At 49.8% G+C, this 17,684-nt stretch overlaps 1 protein-coding gene and 1 long non-coding RNA gene across 4 annotated transcripts in view; one reads left to right on the top strand and one right to left on the bottom strand.

Moving 5' to 3' along the window:
• Positions 1-3,033: 3,033 nt before the first annotated feature.
• The window catches only part of NTNG2 (netrin G2), a 50,841-nt gene continuing 36,190 nt past the window's right edge, over positions 3,034-17,684 (bottom strand). Inside the window, exons 7-12 of one of the 3 annotated variants that reach the window (XM_084494037.1) lie at positions 11,969-12,043; positions 11,378-11,443; positions 10,852-10,926; positions 9,075-9,242; positions 8,537-8,671; positions 6,973-8,187 (exon numbers count right to left, since the gene is read on the bottom strand). In XM_084494037.1, coding sequence (XP_084350163.1) covers positions 7,964-8,187; positions 8,537-8,671; positions 9,075-9,242; positions 10,852-10,926; positions 11,378-11,443; positions 11,969-12,043 — 743 coding nt within the window. In that variant the 3' untranslated portion in view covers positions 6,973-7,963. Of the gene's footprint in view, positions 6,239-6,972; positions 8,188-8,536; positions 8,672-9,074; positions 9,243-10,851; positions 10,927-11,377; positions 11,444-11,968; positions 12,044-17,684 lie in introns of those variants that run through there. The other 2 variants (XR_014684989.1, XM_084494036.1) reach the window with 2 other exon arrangements.
• Positions 9,370-15,825, top strand: LOC311421751. Its single transcript, XR_014684990.1, has 2 exons — positions 9,370-9,815; positions 14,737-15,825. It is a non-coding gene; the product is annotated as an uncharacterized lncRNA (long non-coding RNA).

Genomic DNA, 17,684 nt, shown 5'->3' with positions numbered 1-17,684 from the left:
TCGTGTGCTTCTGCCTCAGGATGCGGCACCAGGCTGCGTTAATACAAGTTGGGTGCATTGTATGCAAAGCCAGGCTGCTACCTGGCATTTGGGTCAAAATCCTGCGTGTTACATGCCGGCAGTATCCTGCTGTCCCTTTCTAGCTGTGGCTTGAGAAGGGATGGTTGTACCGTGCCTGACTTTTGTGCTGAGGCCTGATGCTATGAGACCTAGAAAGAAACCATCAATCTTACCTTTGCGCACAAGCTCTGGTAAGTGAATCTTGCGCCTGAAAATAAAGACCTGTCATGTAACGGGAGCAGGTTCTGGTACGGTGAAAAATGTTTAAGCAATATGTGAGGACGGTTTTGGTTCTGTAACAGAAGTGGCTTTCCCTAAGGGAATGAGCTGCCAGATTTTTTAGGCTGGAGTTTAAGCATAATCTTATTTATGCTTCTGTCCTGACACATTCATTGCAATGATGAGTGTTACCTTTGTTCTTTTATTTAACCCCCTCCAAAGCAGTCTGTGTGGTCCAGTTCAGTGATAGGCGGGTAGCTTGCTGAACAAAAAACCACATAGCAGGTGGATGGTGATTGCTGCCAGTGTAACCTGCATGCTTGACGTACCTGAGCTCAGAAGAAATGTGCTTTACCAGCACCAACTGTGCTGTAGGTGTGTTGGGAGGCTTTAGTTGCTGTCTGTGTGTGTCCAGCTCATTGTGCTGAGCATTCAAGATAATAGGGGAGAATTCTGGCCTTTGAGATGCCTGTGAAGTGCAATGGGGATGTGTGCGCAGTGTTCAGCTTGAGTCATTCACCGCGTTGCAATCTTAATTGCTTCAGTGAACCCTGACCTTCTGTCAGCAGTATACGTGCCTCTAAAACTGCCGTGACTCTTCCTTGATATTGGGCACCTTGTGTGAGAAGGAAGGCTGCCTGAACAAATCTGAGTGCCAGGAATTGGGCACTTCGTTGCTCCCACTTCACAGAATCCATCCCTAGGTGTTACCTCGCTTTATGTTAATAGGAATACTTTAAAACACTGCTGTCTTTGAAACCTTCTTGTCAGAGACGTGTTGTCCTGCCTGCTGTTTCTTAGCATGTTAAAAGGCTGCTGTTCTGCAAGCTGCTGTAAGATCCCATAGCTGTGGAAGCCATGTGGACAGCCTTCGTGTAAGTAAAGCTGCCAACAGCGTGAATGAGGAGATGCTTTTCTGGCCATTAAACAGAACTTGGTCAAGGGAATTTTCTCTGAGACCTTTCTTCTTGTTTTCTTCCTGCTTAAACGGTGTGTTTCAGAATGTGTTCTTCTGAGAACAGTCCTTAGTACGTGCTGGAAGGAATTTTATTTTAACATTTCATTTTTCTTGTATTATGTACACAGCATGTAAATCATCTAACTTGATAATTCCTGTCTTTTTCCATAAATCATCTGTGAGGCATGGCCAGGGGCTCAAACTTTTTTTTTCATGTAATCCTAGATTTATTTGTCTGATGTAAGTTGTTGATCTTCCAGCAATAGCTTAATCCTACTGTATCAGTCTGTATCATTGCGGGTGTATTATGGAATAAAATGTGGGAGTGCTTTTCACTCAGAACACTTTTCCCATATCACTCAGATTAGGTTTGTAGTTGGAATTAACTTTTTTTTTAACCATCTTTAATATCCATAATGTGTTACAAACAGGCAAACTCTATTTGAAAGCACATTTCTTAGGGATACAAATAAAAGCTGCACTGGGGGACAAACAGATCAGATACAATTTTGATAACTTCTCCGCTATTTCCATTGTGTGTTTAAAATACTTAGTATTATGGGCAGTCTGTAAGCTGTGAGTGTAGGTTGCTTTATTTGTTAAATGTTATCTCAGAAGTGATGACAGAGGAGGTTGTGCAGTGATTCTCCTTCACCGAGCGCAGAAGTTGGAAAAATCAGTAAAGAATATATTCAACACGAGTTAATGGGAAACAGTTTAATTGGAATTTGTGCCAAAAAAAATTTTCATTCTTCAAAAAATCTTTCATTCTTCTTCCAAGCTTGGCATCTTAATTCTCAGTGCAAAACCAGTTCCCTGTGTGGTGCTGTTGGTTACTGGTACCATTAGGAAGGGAAAATCTCTTCTAAGTATTAGGCTATTTTGTGATTATTATTTTTTTTTAATTCTTTGGTTGTATGTGAAGTAGGCTTACCTGTGAAGGTGTACTGTAATTCTGTCTATTCCTTCCTCTTTTAAACTTTACTCCAATTGTTGTCTGTACCACTACTCCAAACCAGAGCCGTATCTCTAATGAGAACATCCAAACAGGTACTTTAAGAAGTTCTCCTTACCTGTTTCACTGTATGTGCAGTGTGCTCTGGGTGCTGGCTCGGGGCAGGGTGGCTCTGCCAGTTACACCCGCAGAAGTCTGCCAGCCTGCCAGAGGAGCCGAGCGCTTGCAGAGGCGTTGACCTGCTCTGGGGAAAAACAGCTGGGAGGGTTTTGCTTCACGATGCGCTGGTGGCAGCAGGACCCGCGCCTGAGTAACGCTGGGAGCTGGTGATCGCTCACACTGGGGGTGGGAGTCACGGGAGCTGAGCGATGCTGCTGAGGGGGAGGCCTATGCAGTGCCGAGAACACCAGCAGCTCTTCCCAGTCTCCTGTCTAAATTCACCCTTCCAGTGCTGGTAGCACTGGTGAGGCGATGAGGTGTTACAGCACTGGTGTGTAGATGAGCTGTGTGCAGAAACTAATTGGCAGCTGGGTTCAAGGGGTGAAGGTACAGGGGCTGGGAGACTGAGTTGTGCCCTGCAAGGAGCTCAGTCTGTTCCTGTGTAAGGAAATAACTCTCTGCCATGGCAGCACCCATCAGTGTGTGCTCCTAGAGCAAGAAGGAATTGCAGTGGCCAAACATACCGATGAGGGCAAACAATGTTCTCAGTCCCAGGTGAGACCCAAATATAACATGGAAACCCCAGGATTTCAGTTGACTTTTTTTTTTGTAGTTACTGAAGTGTGGTGAGATGTCGTGGTTTACTTTTCCATATAGACAGGAGAGACTGAAACAGCCAACGACTGGAGATGGGCTCTTTATTCGTGGCCTATGGACTGTGGCAATACCGAGGATAAGCAGAACTGTGGTCCTAGAAATGCGAGATGTTCCCTCTAGTCTACATGAATAAATGATGGATGAAATGGCTGCTGTATTGTAAATGGAATTTATAATGTTAACAATATAATACAGTCTCTTGCCACAACGGGTTCGTTCCCAACTCGTATATTAGGTCTCCTTTCTTGTCTTTAAAATGCTTGGAAAGGAGCCCAATGCGTTATTCTTTAATACAAATAAATGTAAGCTAAGCAGTCTTGTGCATTGAATATTGCTGACACGAGACCTTCCAGCCATACGTACCTGTCTGCTAAGGCCTCGACTAATTTGCCACGAACTCCCAGGCAGTGATAGGAATGAAAACAAAGGTAGCTCGAGTACATTCGATACTGTGAAAAAGTAGAAAACTTGTTTTATCACCCTGACAGGCTTCACTGATGTGACTGTCCCATTTTGTCTTGCCTGCGCTGTTTTATCAAGCCAGATCTCCTTCCTTTGCTACAAAGGAGGTTTCCCTTCTCTGTAATCCCTGAAATAGCACAGAGCAGGGTGGGGATGGAGCTTTTGGAGCTTTGTAGTGCTGCTGGCCGGGAGAAAACATAGCACTGGGGAAAAAATGGATATTCTTACGCGTTCCTCACACGATTCACCCTGCAGTGATGCTTGTTATGACACCTCGAGAATAAAAATGATAAAAGGAGCCTTTAGGACAGTCTGAAGCTCATTTCTGCATCTCAAATCACTGCAATTTTTAGCCAGTTTCTGCATGACAGTGGCCAAGCACCACATCCCTGCCAGAAGGGTGGCGATGGAAAGCTCTTCAGACTCCAGATCTGCTGTCACTTCTGGCAATAACGCTCTCTATACTTCAACGCCTTTATCCTTTATTTACTTTTGAGGCTCTTCACAGAAGCCAAATACAGAATAAAAGTGGTTGGTGAGACCATCACCACTAACAGCGTGCTGCTTTTGCTACTCTAGCCTGCGCAAGGCGTACAACCCCTCTTACAGATGAGGCATCTGCTTCCCCATCTTCAGCAAAACAAAACCACCCAACCACCACCATACCCGGTAAGTTCCAGCAGATTCTTTTACGCCCCCCTTCTTCTGTCTGCAGCTCACGGCACCTATAGGCTTCACACTTCATCTGGTGAGCAAGTAAATGTGCATAAAGCCAGGCTGCTGTTGACTTCTCTACAGCTGGGGCTGTGGGACCAGCCCGGCCACTGTGATCCCTCTCACAGGGCAGCTTTGGTTTGGAATACCTAGATTTGTTGGGTACTCTAAATAGTTAAAAAACAGAGAAGAATTTGAGGTAAACAAGAAAAATCAAAAGCTCTTCTTATACAGCTTGAAGAGGTCACCTCTTTGCAGACAGAAGTATAATTTAAAAACTTTTTCAAAGGAATCAAATGCCGGCTGCACGCGGGCGGCAGGATACACACGAAAACCTCTTGAAAGAGCGCAAGTGGCTTTTCTCGGAAAGAGAAGTACCCGTTGGTTAACCTTCCACTAGTGAAGTAGCAAGCTCGTTGGACAGCTTGTCCCATTTAGGACAACTTCCCTCTTAATGCACAAACGTCTCTTAAAGAAGAACTTTAGGCTCTGCAGGTACTTGCTGTGCTGGTTTCTCTCAGTCTGATTTCAATAATGCTCCGTTCTCATTGTGTACACCTCTCCGCTAACTGGCGGCTGCAGCTGAGGGGTTTTCAGCACTGAAGCTTTCTGTAGCTTTATTTTCCTAAATACCAGGCTTAAGTCTGGTGTGAGATTATCTTTTCCTGTCTTGCGGTGATTTCTCTTAGGTGACTGCAAGTTGTTTAGTGCATTTAGGCAGGTAACACAGCGTCCTGATGTGCAGCAAGCAGGGGCAGCCCCGTGCAGCAACCGCAAGAGGAGATCAGGAGGTTGACTGCCCCAGCTGAAACTTGCTCCTCTGCTCCTGCTCACTGGCTGCATGCCACTTAATTTCCTCTGGGAGATGAAGTCTGGAGCGTTTGTCCTTTGCAATTACTATTTCTGAGGTCTGTGCTTCTGCACCAGGAGCAAGAGCCTAAGGATTGTAGGGGTAGGGTGGAGGGTAGGCTTGTGTTTGGTTTCTCTTTTTTCCTGAACAGTATTCAAGTGTCCTCTGGCAGAACTGCAGGAGGATTAGCACCACATCTGCTTGCAGTTACTGAACTATTCACCAGGCTTTGGTTAAAGAGGTCCAGGACTGAACATTAGTGCTACTTGGGCTTCACAGGAAGGCAGCACCAACTTCGTGACTTGGTTAGGAAGCCAGTGACATTTTATCCTAAAAACAAACAAAGAAAACCCCAAACCCAACCAAACAACACCCGATCAACCAAAGGAAAATCCCCCCAAGGGCTAGTGCAGTGGTATATCACCTACAGCAATCTCTCTTGGGCTGTTCCAAGCTTTGTTGTGCTCTCCTGTGGTTATTTTCTACAGGAATTCGGTGCTGTTGCTCCTTGACACGTTCCTGCTTGCATCGCAATAAAAGTGTGCAATTGCAGGGAAGCTGCTGGGTGCAGAGCTTGTCTGGGATATAGCTTTATGAAGTAGTAAATTTTCTGTTGCTTAATCTAATTTGCTGGAGAAAAACACAAGTGCAAGGAGAGGAGAATGTGTGCTTCACCTTCCAGAAGTGCCATTAGAGATCTTGATCTTGTTACAGTCTGTTCTGTGTTACTACTTGTACGGACGGTAGCGTATGAGGATTTTAAATATATCTCAGTAAGAAAGTACAAAGAAAGAGCAAGTGTCAATAGCAACAGACAGCAAACGACTGCATTAAAGGGAGGAAATGCTTGTGTCAGCCCCCTCCCTCAGAAATCAGATCTTGGCAGAGTGAGTTTAACCCTCGCTTCTTTTGTGGTGGATTAATTAAGTCCTGTGACCTTCCTCTGTGATGTTAAATGCTGAAGTCCTGGCCACTGAAAATAGGCCCCACATTTCTTCATGTTGCTCTCTGATGTACCACTATCTATCTTGTGCCTTCACTCCAGTTTTCTTCTGCTTCCTTTATGAAAAGTTTACTGCATCCTCTCGGTGGAGGTGGCTGCACGCTGGGGTGTGCAGCGTTAGGCAGGACAATGCTGCAGCCTCTTGGGCTTGCAAAACTTGGTCCGTTCCCAGTGCCAGCCAAAAGCAGTGATGAGTGTGAGCTGTAGGGACAGGACAACAGAGCACTGACACAGAACAGAAACCTTGAGAGAACTTCTTGGAGCAGCACTCGGGCAAGGATACCAGACCTGGAAATGCCAGGGTGGCTCCAGCCTGGACTGCATGGGGCTCCTGGGCTGGCTCAGAGGGCAGGATCCTGCTGGTGCACTCCTCTGTTCGACCAGCTCCTGGCTTGGTAAGGCTTTGGCTAAAACAAAATTAAATTTCTTGTGCTGATGATGCTCCTGTTGTTCTGACAGAGTTCCCTTATTTTTTGTCTCAGGTTTCTCCTGCCTTCTTTTATATGCTTGACTGCATACGCTTCCTCCGATAGCAGCACGTTTACGAGCCTTAAATGAGCTGATTCTCTATGAGCTCTATACTGAAGTGGCTGCTTGAAGATATTGAAATAAACAGCTTTTTCTGCTGCACTGCACCCACTCTGTGGGGTGATGCAGCAGGGTTGGACAGCTGAGATCCCCCCCCCTGGAGAAATATCCCCGGCCTCTCCAGCCTTCTGCTGCAGGCTCATTTGGAAATGGCATTTCAGCACAAGACCGGTGCTTAATATATCATTCAGGCTCTGTTCATTGTCTACAGATAGTAGTGTAACCTAAGTTCAGCAAAGTAATTAGGAGAAATAATTAATGGCTCTCAGTGATGAAGCAACCCCTCCCTCCCTTCTCCCTCACCATGTGGTGCACCTTGGTAGCAACTCAGAAAACACAAGAGGACATTGTGAATCCAAAAATAAAAGTCTTTACCTGTAATTAACTGTGCACACAGAAAGGAAAACGGGGTGATCAAGCAGCAGTTGATAGTTGCTTTACTGTAGGAGAGTACACCATCATGGCAAAACGTCCCTTTAAGTTGTGGTTTTTTTTTTTTTTTATAACATTTAATCCAAAGAAAAATAAGTCTCTACCAAAAAAAAAAAAAGTATTTAAACCGTACACTATACGGAAATGGGTGGATAAGACACTGCATTCCTCACACACCATATGCCTAATGGCCCCCTATGTTCTCCTTAAGTGCAAGAAAACAAAACCCATCAATGAAATACAAAATCAATGCAGCAACTGGAGCTGTAGGCAACAGCACGTGGATGGCCCGGCCGCCAGTGGGATGTGAGACTATGCAGCAAGGATGGACCAGAGCCCCCTCTGCCCTCCCTCCCTGTAGTGTGGTGGGGCTCTGGAGGTACCATGACAGGCTCTTTCAAAATGGGACACTAGGAGAGGGGTTTAAAAAAAAAAAAAAAAAAGGAACAAAAAAAACCATCCCAGCCTATACCAAAGTAAATAAATTAATCGTAAAAAAAATATCCCTTGGATCGCGGCACTGTTTCACCAGGGCCCTGGTGGTCCCTGGTTGCCCTGTGCAGAGCAGGGAAGGAGCATCGCTGCGCGGGAGGAAGGATGGGCCACGGGTCCCTGCGGGGCCGCGGCACTGGTGTGCACTGGTGTGCACTGGTGCAGTCCCCTCGCTGCTGCTCGGCAGCTGGCACGGTGCTGCGGCCACCCCGGCTACAGCTGGGATGGTTTCGCGGGCAGGAGTCGGCCCCTGGTTTTCTGCGTACCTCTCTGCTTGGAAAGTGGACCGAAAGACGTTGTGCAAGTCCTAGCGTGAAGGAAGGCGGAGGAGCCGGTGGGGAGAGCCACCCGTTACCTCGGGCTCCCCGGGTCCCTCGGGTGATGTGCCTCGGCTGGGCTCCCTCCTCCCAGCCCTCAGAGGTCCACAAAGCCGCGCAGCTGGAGGGCGAGCACGCCGAGGAGGACGGTGCCGAGGCCGGCGCGCGTGCTGTGGGCACCGTCACAGTCCTTTTTGTCGGCCTCGCACCGCGATTGCTGGCACAGGACCCCCTTGAAGCCCACGGGGCAGATGCAGCGCTGGTTCTGGTAGCAGGTGCCGCCGTTCTGGCAGAGCAGGAGCTCCTCGTCGCAGACGTTGGCTACGGGATGGGAGGGAAGGAAGGTGAGGGGAGTTTGTCCATGGTGCCTTAAACCCCTCGATTGCAGCAGAAGCTAGAAAGCTTTTTGGCTTTCCTTTATGGCTCCTGGGGCTTATATTATCCCACCCTCACAGGGCTAGATCAGGCCCAAGGCTGCAGGAACAGAGTGAGGTGCTGCAGACTTCAAAGCTTTTGGGATTTGGGAGGAATGGTCGGAGTCTGCTCACCCCACAGCCTGAGCATCACGGGGCAGCCGAGCAGGCGGTGCTGGAGATCCCCCTGTGCCTGGGCCCTCCTCCTGCTGCCCCTGGCTCAGGTTGGATGCCCGTGGTGCTGTCGGGGTACTTACGGAAGCAGCCCTGCCTCCAGTAGTAGTTGGGCAGGCAGTCGTCGCACTTGGGCCCCGTGGCGCCTTCTTTGCATTCACAGTAGCCGGTCTCATTGCAGCGGTCGTGCAGGGAGCCGATCTGGTTGCAGTTACATTCTGGCCAAAGACAGCGCCGTCAGGCCTTGTCCTGCCCATGGACTTTGTGCCTGCTGATGTCCCCCTTGGAGATGCTGGGGATTTGGGGAGAGCCCGACTACATGATATGGGAGGGCCCTGGGAGAGCCTGCACAGCCCAGGGGCTGGGAGGGCACGGCTGCACGAGAGGGGTCCAACAGCACAAACATGGGTACAAAGACCACCCCCACCCATGTCTAAGCAACTCCTGCTACAGCAATGCAGTTGAATCTAGTTGGAAAACACTATTTGGGCTTTGCCGTCAGGAAATTGATGGCGTGGCAGGCTGCTCTAACAGCTGCCATCCTCTGGGAGCACCCAGGTGGACGCATCGCCCCCCTGAACCGCAGCCCACCCCGTGGCACGAGGTGGCTCGAGCGCTCACCTATGCATACATTCTCGTCGTCCAGCTCCGCCGAGCTGTTGCGGTAGAAGCCCAGGCGGCAGTGCTGGCAGTGCTGGCCCCGCGTGTTGTGCTTGCAGCTCACGCAGGTCACCACGTTGAGGAAGTCGATGTAGCTGCAGCGGTTGGAGTGGCCGTAGCACTCGCAGTCTGCGGGGAGGAGGAGAGAGCTGGGCCCAGGGCCTCCCTCCCTCACGGGTGGAGGTGAGGAGCCGCAGGCTTTGGAGGAGCCTTCTGCTCCAGCAAAAGGCAAAGCTCGCTGCCTACACGGGGCTGCTTGGGCTGTGTGTGTGCACTGGGGGCCGTATTTTGCTGCTGCAGGGGGGTATCGGGCTGGGGACCCTTGCTCAGAGTGGGGCTGGGGTGGTCTGTCCCTGCAGGGGTAAGGACAGGAGGGAGCTGTTCCCAGGACACTATTTCTTCAAGGAAATGCATAATCACAGCAGCAGAAAGCAGGCTGTGGAGTGGTGTCAGGTGTTAATTAAAGAGATGCCTTGTTAATGAGCAGAGCCCAGCTTGGTGCCTGGAAGGAGAAGGGAGAGGTGAGGGGCTGGGGCTCTGCTGGGGCTCCAGGAGCTGGAGCACTGCACTGGGACAGCCTGGCCTGGCCCGGCATGGCCCGGTATGGCACAGCCTGGCTGTGGCAAGGAGGAGCTGGGCAGGCAGAGCACTGGGAAGGCCCTGGACGAGGCTGTGCTGGAGCTGAAGCTGCTGCATGCTCAGGTAAACCCTGGCTGCCCCTCTGGCCTTTTCCTCCTTTCTGTGCTCACCTCCCTGCTCTGTATCTGTTGTGAATTATGGTGACTCTCAGCTGTGGCTGAGCACGTTAGGGTGGTTTAAAATGCGTGTGTGTAAGGAAGAGTGGCTTGTGGGGGGTTCTGCAAAGGGTGGTGGGCCGGTGCACCAGGGGGTGACCGGGGCTGCCTGGCACAGCAGAGGGGTGCCCTTAGCGAGCAGAGCATTGCTCCTGTCCCCAGCGTGCTGGGCTGACCTCTCAGCTGCAGGTGCATGTGCTGGAAAACAACCACCCATGTTTAATTTCTAGCCAGAGGAAGTTGATTACTGGCTTCTTGTGTTTGCTTTTTATTACTCTGAATCGGGATGATGAGCGCCTCGCTGCGCTGGCAGTGTGAGGCTCAGGATGATGGATCTTTCTGGGAGTTTAAAAGGACAAAGCAGGAGGAGAGGAGGGACGCTAGCTGCCCTGTGGCACTGCCATCCTGCTCAGGAGGCGTCCCAGCCAGCTGGCAGGGGACATTGTGAGCAGTTGTCAGCCAGTGTCAGGCAGGTCCGAGCTTCCCCGGCCGTTGGGAGGCAGAGGCAGGCTCAGAGCTGGGGTTTCTGTCCAGGCTCTTGCATTAAACATTCACGAATGGCAGAGGGATGGGAGGGAAGGACGTGGGCTGGCATGCACAGAGGACTGGAGGAGGAGATCTGTGTCAATGAAATGAAGACAGAAAGATGGAGCAGGGCAGAGGTTTCCCCGTGGTTCGCAGCTGCCTGAGGAGGAGCTGAGATTGTAGTAATCCTGACCCCCTGTGAAACAGCTTCTGTGTGACAATATCCAACAAATTTCATCTCAAATACTTCTGGCTGCTGCAATTCCCAAGCATCGTTCTGCCCTAGGATGCACTCTTACAGCTATCCCATGACTCGTACTCATCCCATGACTCCTCATTTTCTCTGTGCCTGTTGCTGCTGCACCACATCGCTCTCCCAAGGACTGGGAGCCCCGGAGCACCGCGCTCCCTCCCCTTACCTTTGTATTTTTCAATAGGAGCCACTGGGCCAGAGTCTGGTTTGAGCCGGATGAGTTTGGAGATGTTTGAGGATGCTTAAGAAAAATCAGAGACAGGCTTTTTCTCACCACTTAGCACCACTTCGCGTCCTACACTACTGCGAGCATCTCTGGTACGAGAACAATGACGAGCCAAGCCAAGAACACCGCTCTGGCAGCGCTGCAAGCTATTTCTGCACCAGACAGCTGGTAGCTGCTAAATTTCTCCTCTTCTTCTCCCCTCCTCGAACTTTGATGCATGAGAAATTCCATGCACAGTGATGTTGCATCACTCAGAGCCGGGTGCCGGGCAGAGGAGCCATCCACACGTCCCCCCTACACAGCTACCAGCTGCGGCCTAGGTTTGATGGGGGCCAGGCCAACTGGCCCCCCAAAAGCTGCTAGGAGCACAGCTATGAGCTCAAACACTACGGAATTAGGCATGGTTTGAGGAGGGGACCCACAGGGCCCACGCAGCTCCAGCCCATTTGCCCACACCAGCACCTACCTGGCTTCTTCTTGTGCTTCTTGCCTGCAGAATGTGCTGTGCGCCCTGCTTTGCTCTTCGGGGCCACTACACGAGATGACACAACAAATCTGAGTGCTGTGATGGGGGCAGAGCCCCCAGAGCCCACCGAGCTGGGCTTGGTGGTGGCTAATCCACCAGGAGAAGTGGCTGCCCCTGGCCAGGATGGTGCCTGTGGGAGCCCTTTGCTGCATGGCGTGAGGCAGCAGGGAATTACGGCGGTGTAGACGTTAAAGGTTGTTGCTTCAGGACAGAAGCTTGGGGTTTTGGTGCTTGGGGAGTTTTTGCTGTTGTCATTGTGAGGTTGCTGTGGGGTTGGGGCCTCCTCAGGTCTCTTTGGGTCCCCCCAGCTCCACGGCAGGCTGTCCTGCCCATCCACAACTGCTAGTCCCCAAAATGTCTCCAGTAAAAGCTCGGTGGGATGAGGAGAACGGAGCTGGGCCAGACCCTCTGAGGAGGAGAACGGATTGTATGATGCTGGGAGACGCTGAGGATGGTTGTGTTGTCCAGGCTGATGGGCACAGAGGGAGAAACCTGCCATGTTTCATCCTTGGGAAAGGGCCATGGCCTTACCTTGAATGCTCTTGGGAGGCTCTGGTGGCTTCAGCTTGGGTCCGAGGGCTGCTGCATTTGTTGGGCGCTGAATAGCTTAAGGGGGTGTTAGGTAGAAAGAACACCAGATTTAATACAGATCCTGCACTCGCTTGCTTGAAAAGGTGACAAAGGGACCAGAAGTTCTAGGCAGGGATCTAGGGAGGGCTGGGGAGCTGTGTGTGGTTGAAGATGCATTGAGGCAGGGATGAGAGACAAAGTCTCCTGGAAATTAGAGTCTTCTAGTACGAAGAGAGACAGAGAAACTACTCTCATAATTTTCTCATAAATCTTCTCTCAAATCATAATTTTGTCTCTCTGTGAGGTTAGAGAGGTCCAAAAGCATAACAGTTCCAAACAGCCTGAATTTCAGCACTTTGTGCACCCGAGTTGAGTATTTCCAGATGTCCTGGGCCCAGCTTCAGTTGTTCTGCACTGGAAGGGGTGCTACTGTCTGCAAGGGAGCTAACTACAGGCACCTCAGCTGGAAAAAGGGGGCTGAGCACCAACAGGCAACTGCCAAAGCATGCCAGTGGGAACCCTGAGGAGGAGAAACTTCAGCCCCAGCAGTCAGCACGAAGCGTCCCAAGGTTTCCACCGGGAGCTTCATAGCTTGCCTTTGGTAGACACATGGGAGAAATGAAGCAAGGAAATCTGTAAGAAGGCATCTATGCTGTAAAGGACACAAGCCTATCTGTTTACAAAGTTGTTCTGCTCTACAAACAGACTCTGGTCTCGGGAGACAACAGGATTTCCATGATTCTCTCTGTTCACCCCAGCAGCAAGCTGAGAACAATCTTCTGTACCACTTATCGTCCTCATCTTTCATGTATGCAAGTAAACCCTGAGGCTCAATCCAGCCTCACCAGATTACCAGCTGCGTGGAGGGCATAGACAAACTCTGAGCTTCTCCCGAGCAGGAGGAGGAGAGAGATGCATGGAAAGCAGAGATGTGGAGCTAGGCACTAAAGCATTTGCTGGGTGTTGGGGAACTTGCCAGCAGGACCCAGCTCAACCACGCGTCTCCTACCTTCTGATGCTGTGCCAGCCTTGGCCGGGGGAAAGCCCAGTTGCAGTGGGGCAGCCGCTGACAAGCTGGTGTAGTCTTGTAGCAATCAAAGAGGAAAACACATTAGGAGGTGTGTTGGAGGAGCTGGAAACCAGCTAGGAGCTTGGCTTCTCTCTGATGCAGAGCCAGAGCTCTGGGGGACAAAACTCGGCCCTGCAGCTGTCCCTACAAGCACGTGCTGTGCAGGTTTTCATGACTTGCCTGGTTGGTACAAGTGCTACAGCCCCTCTGAAAGCATGGCTTTTGGTCTGTGTGTTTGCACAAGGGCTTTCGGTGACTGGTTTCCACCCCTCTTTGCTTTGAGGAGCTTTGTTTTAAACATCACACAGAGAGCTAGCACAGGTATTTTACGATAGAGGCACCAAGTCCCAGTTTCTAATTTAAACTTCTAGGCTCTCCTTCAGGCCCTGCTCTTGCCTTGGAAATGCCACTTAAAGAATTTGCAAGCCACTGCAGAGGAATTAAAACAGCAGGAAATTTATAGATCACTTCTTGTTTGATTTCTCCACAAACCCTCACCCCCACGGGCTCCATGGCCCTCCCCGTCTCCTCAATATTGGTAACAATCTTCAGGTTTGCTAGAAAACAAACCAAGGAATACAATTTTAAAAGCCATATTATTAATTTCAAGCTCCAGTTGGGTAACATAAGGAGGAGGAGGAAAAAAAAATTCCTTGATCCTTGCCAAGTTTCAAAGGACAAACCCGAGTAGGAGAGAAATGTGATTTCCCAGCCTCGTCAAGGGGATAATAAACAATGCAGAATAAAAAAGAAAAAAATCTTTTTTTTTTTTAAATGACGAGCTCTAAAAGAAGGTGATAGATGTTGTCCTTTTCAGCTGGAAAGTGGAAACCAATTGATATTAATATGGTGTTAAAGAGAATATGAAAAAAGCCCTGTGCAAATTGGCAAGGGTTTAATTAGAGTCACAATAAAAAACAGCCCTGGAGGCATTTTGCTTTTTAGTCATTCACATACACCTCCACTCGATCGCATTTACAGAGCCAGGAAAATTATTAATGCTCATTATCCTGAGAACCTTTCCCTTATAGCTCTGTGACATTAATGGACAGTTTTACATTTTGGGAGTGGGAAAGGCTTGTTTAAGCCCCAGACCCATTTCATACGAATGGGAAGCACTGGATGTGTCTTATTTGTGGGGCTTTTATCAGCCCTGGTGAAAACACTAGGTCTTCGTGGGTTTCTGGTTAAGTAGAATCAAGAAGTCAGATTTTATGGAAAAAAAAAAACACTCCAGGCAAGTAATGTTTGGAAACAGCACAGGAGTAGTGGGGAAGGACCTTGGAAAAGCCCTTTTCCTTAATCACATGCCATGACCCTTCTGGGCTTGGTTTGGTTTTCCCAGAGGTAAATTGGCACTGCTGGAATTACCAGGTTACAAACTGTTGAGGGTGGATAAATGGAAGCAGGAAAAAAGTTCCTTTTGCTTATATTGGACGTGGGGAAAATTGTAACAAATGGCAAGGCAGAATTTCACAGGCTTCAAGGAAGGTTTAGAAATAACAAATCTGCAGAAGGCAAATGAGAATAGCACTTAATTCATCCTCCTTAGGGTAACTGTGATTTCCCTTCGTTCTACCCATTTTGGCAGCCTTGAGTGCGTTCAGACCACAGACCGTGTCCATAAACTCAATCCTTTCCCCCTCTCACCGCATGACAGGCGAATGGGCACAGAAGCATCCTATGAGCGTGACCACAGCTCCACCTTGACCACAGAAAACACCACGAGCAGCCAAAGGAAGCAGATGTCTAGCAGATCCATGCAACCCAGAGACAACCCAAATCTAATCTACTCCTCTAAGTCTACGTGCTATGCTGCTCTCTGCCTTGCTGCTACCCACTAGTGTGCGGAGGCATGAAGGAGAAGGGAAAAACACATCAGTCTGGCTTGAAATACCTGTTTTTTTCTGTCTCTCTTTCACGGGCACAGAGGCAGCGAGCTCAGAGGCTGGTCTGATGATGCTTGCTTATGGTGGGAAGCAGAAATTCAGAGGGCAAAAGACAGTGCGTATGTTAGAGGGTGAAACAACACCGTGATGGGGCAGGGCCCTGGCAGGATTTTTTTTTAATGCCCATCTGGCTGAGCTGACTCTAAAGGAAGGAGGGATTTGTTTAATACTTCTGAAATTCAGGAGGGAGGCGATGACAGAGTATCTCATTTGGGGATTCTTACCCAGCTCGGGGTTATTGCGTCTCCTGCAAACGGGCATCTTGCCAGGAGCTAGAAGGGTCACCTTTTTAATGAGGTGTTTTCTCTGAGGTCCCAGTGAGTTTGATTCAGAGCCCCTCTGGGATCTCATGGTATTTAAGGAAGTACTTTACATTTTGCAGGACCAGAGGGGGAGGAATGTCTTGGGACCCAAATGCCAGAGTAGAGGAGGGAGACCAGACTGCCTCTATAACAGGGCAACGGCAGGTGAAAAAACCCAAACCTGCATCTCCTTTTCTGCACAAAAAAAGGAATCGGGCAAACTCTGCTCAACTCTTTTAAACTCAAAGCAGAGTAGAACTGGGCTGTACTTTGCTTCCCTATCCATGCTCAAAGCCATGTAACACTGTCTGGCTATTGCCAAGCTGCTGGAGGACTCAGAGCATCATCCTATTTGGAGCAGCCCCCCCAGGGACTGCCCCATCCCAGATGCACCATTCTGGGGTGAGAGCTGGCTGTGCAAAAACCTGGGCTGGGGACCTGGGTGGAGGCAAGCAGCTCGGCTCAGCCCTGCCCTTATAAAACCAGGGATGCCATGGCTGTTCTGTGATTTTATTATTATTATTATTATCATTATTTGTCCCTTAACACTAGGTAATGAAAGCATTGGCTCTGGCCAGGAAGCAGGAGAAGGACTAAACCCCGAAGTGCAGGATGTTTTCCAGGTTGCCCAGAGCAGCTGGGCAAACACCCCCTTCACCCCCAACCCCACACAGGTGCCTCCCTGCCCACCCCGGACGTATGACACAAGCAAGACAGAGCGCTGCAAATCATACATGAGACAGACACTACACACACCACCCACGTATACACAGCACTCACAAAAAAAAAAAAACCAACAAAAAAAACCCACAAAAAACAGACCTAAAATGTTGCTATGGGTGAGCATGGATAAAAATCATGACCCCAAGTGCGTGGTGGAGATGCAGCTCCTCGTCACTGCCTGAGGACGTGCTGATGACGGGAGCGCAGAGCAGGGGTGGCAGACAACCTCCTCACACACATCTATATTGTGTACCTGGGTGAAGAGCACTTTTTAGCAGGCAAGAAGATGGTAATTCTTTTGCCCAGGGTCATTCCAGCTCCGTGGAAGTTGGAGATAGCCCCCCGGCTTCCCAATTAACTACTCAAGCAGGGTACCTCCATGAATATAGCTATATTTGCATAAACATGCAATCAAGTTTCCTCATCCCTTTGACTGGCTTCTGGCAGCTCCCCCAGACAGACTGTTACTAACATACTGTGGGTGTAAAACGTCCTCCCGGGAAATATCAGGCCCAGAAAGCATGGCAATGGGAGGAATGCGTGTCTAATTCCCCCATGAGAAGCTTAAAAAAATGTCCTGCTGTTAAGTTTTATCTGCTCATTTCCAAAAGAAAAGGGAAAACGATGTCTCCTTGTTCGCAGGGGAGGGAAGGTGGAACCCTGGGAAAAAGCACAAAGGTTTTCCTCCACGGAGTGATTGCAGAAATTAGGAAAGGGTGTTGGAGGCGTGTGCGAGCTCCAGCCCCCAGCACGCTCCCTTGCTTCTTGTGCAGCTGCCACTTGGGGAGCGTTAGCGTGCGGCTCGTCCCTACGAGCACTGCCCTTGAAAAGGCAGCAGCCTGCGCTCAGTCCTTGAGCCTGGTGCAGGGTTTGGAGAGCCAGCAAGGATGGAGCCAGCTTGTCTCTTGACCTGATGGCCCGTCCCTGGGGTGGTTTAGCAAAGCTTTTGCCCTGCTCTCAGTCTGTGGCTTCCCCCTTGGGCAGTTTTCCTGGCTGAGAGAGTGCAAGGGTGGGCAGAGCCCAACCCAGCCCTCCCCATCGCTCTCTGGGAGCAGCACCCAGCCAGCAAAGATACTGGGGCAGCTGTCCTGCTTGCTGTGGTATCCTGTGTGGAGGTTTGGGGTTGGAGCAGGATGAGGTACAGCTCTGCTTGTCTCTCCCTGCAGTGGGACAGTGAAGTCCTCATTGCTTTTCTCCCTTGCCTTGTGATGGGAGCTGTAAGTGAGCATCTCTTGCAGTCGTGCCAGCCTTTTGCAGGTCAATATTGCCAGGTGGCTCTAGAAGGGAGATTCAAAAACCTTTTCTTAAAAAAAAGAAAAAAAAAGACGGGGGGGGAGAAGTGTTGCTTCCCCCGCATCCAGTCCTGGCTTCACTTCTTGCTGCCCTGATGGTAACAGAGCAACAGCAAATTGAGATTGGTTGGTGAGGAGGGATGTTAACCCGTTGCATGGTTGTCTTGTGGATTGGAGCTTTGAGGTGGACCTGAAATGGCTGGATTTGTGGTTATAGGAACCACAACGCTTGCTCCTAGCTCATGATGCAAATGTCAAAGTGCCCTTGGACTGAAAAGTGGATAAAGCAAACTGGGACTGCCCAGAGGCTGAGAGCTGTGAACCTTTTCAGGGTGATTTTTA

The sequence above is a fragment of the Aythya ferina genome (genome assembly GCF_964211825.1).
Source record: "Aythya ferina genome assembly, chromosome: 20".
Classification (NCBI taxonomy): Eukaryota; Metazoa; Chordata; class Aves; order Anseriformes; family Anatidae; genus Aythya; species Aythya ferina.
This window is presented reverse-complemented; position numbering and strand designations above follow the sequence as displayed.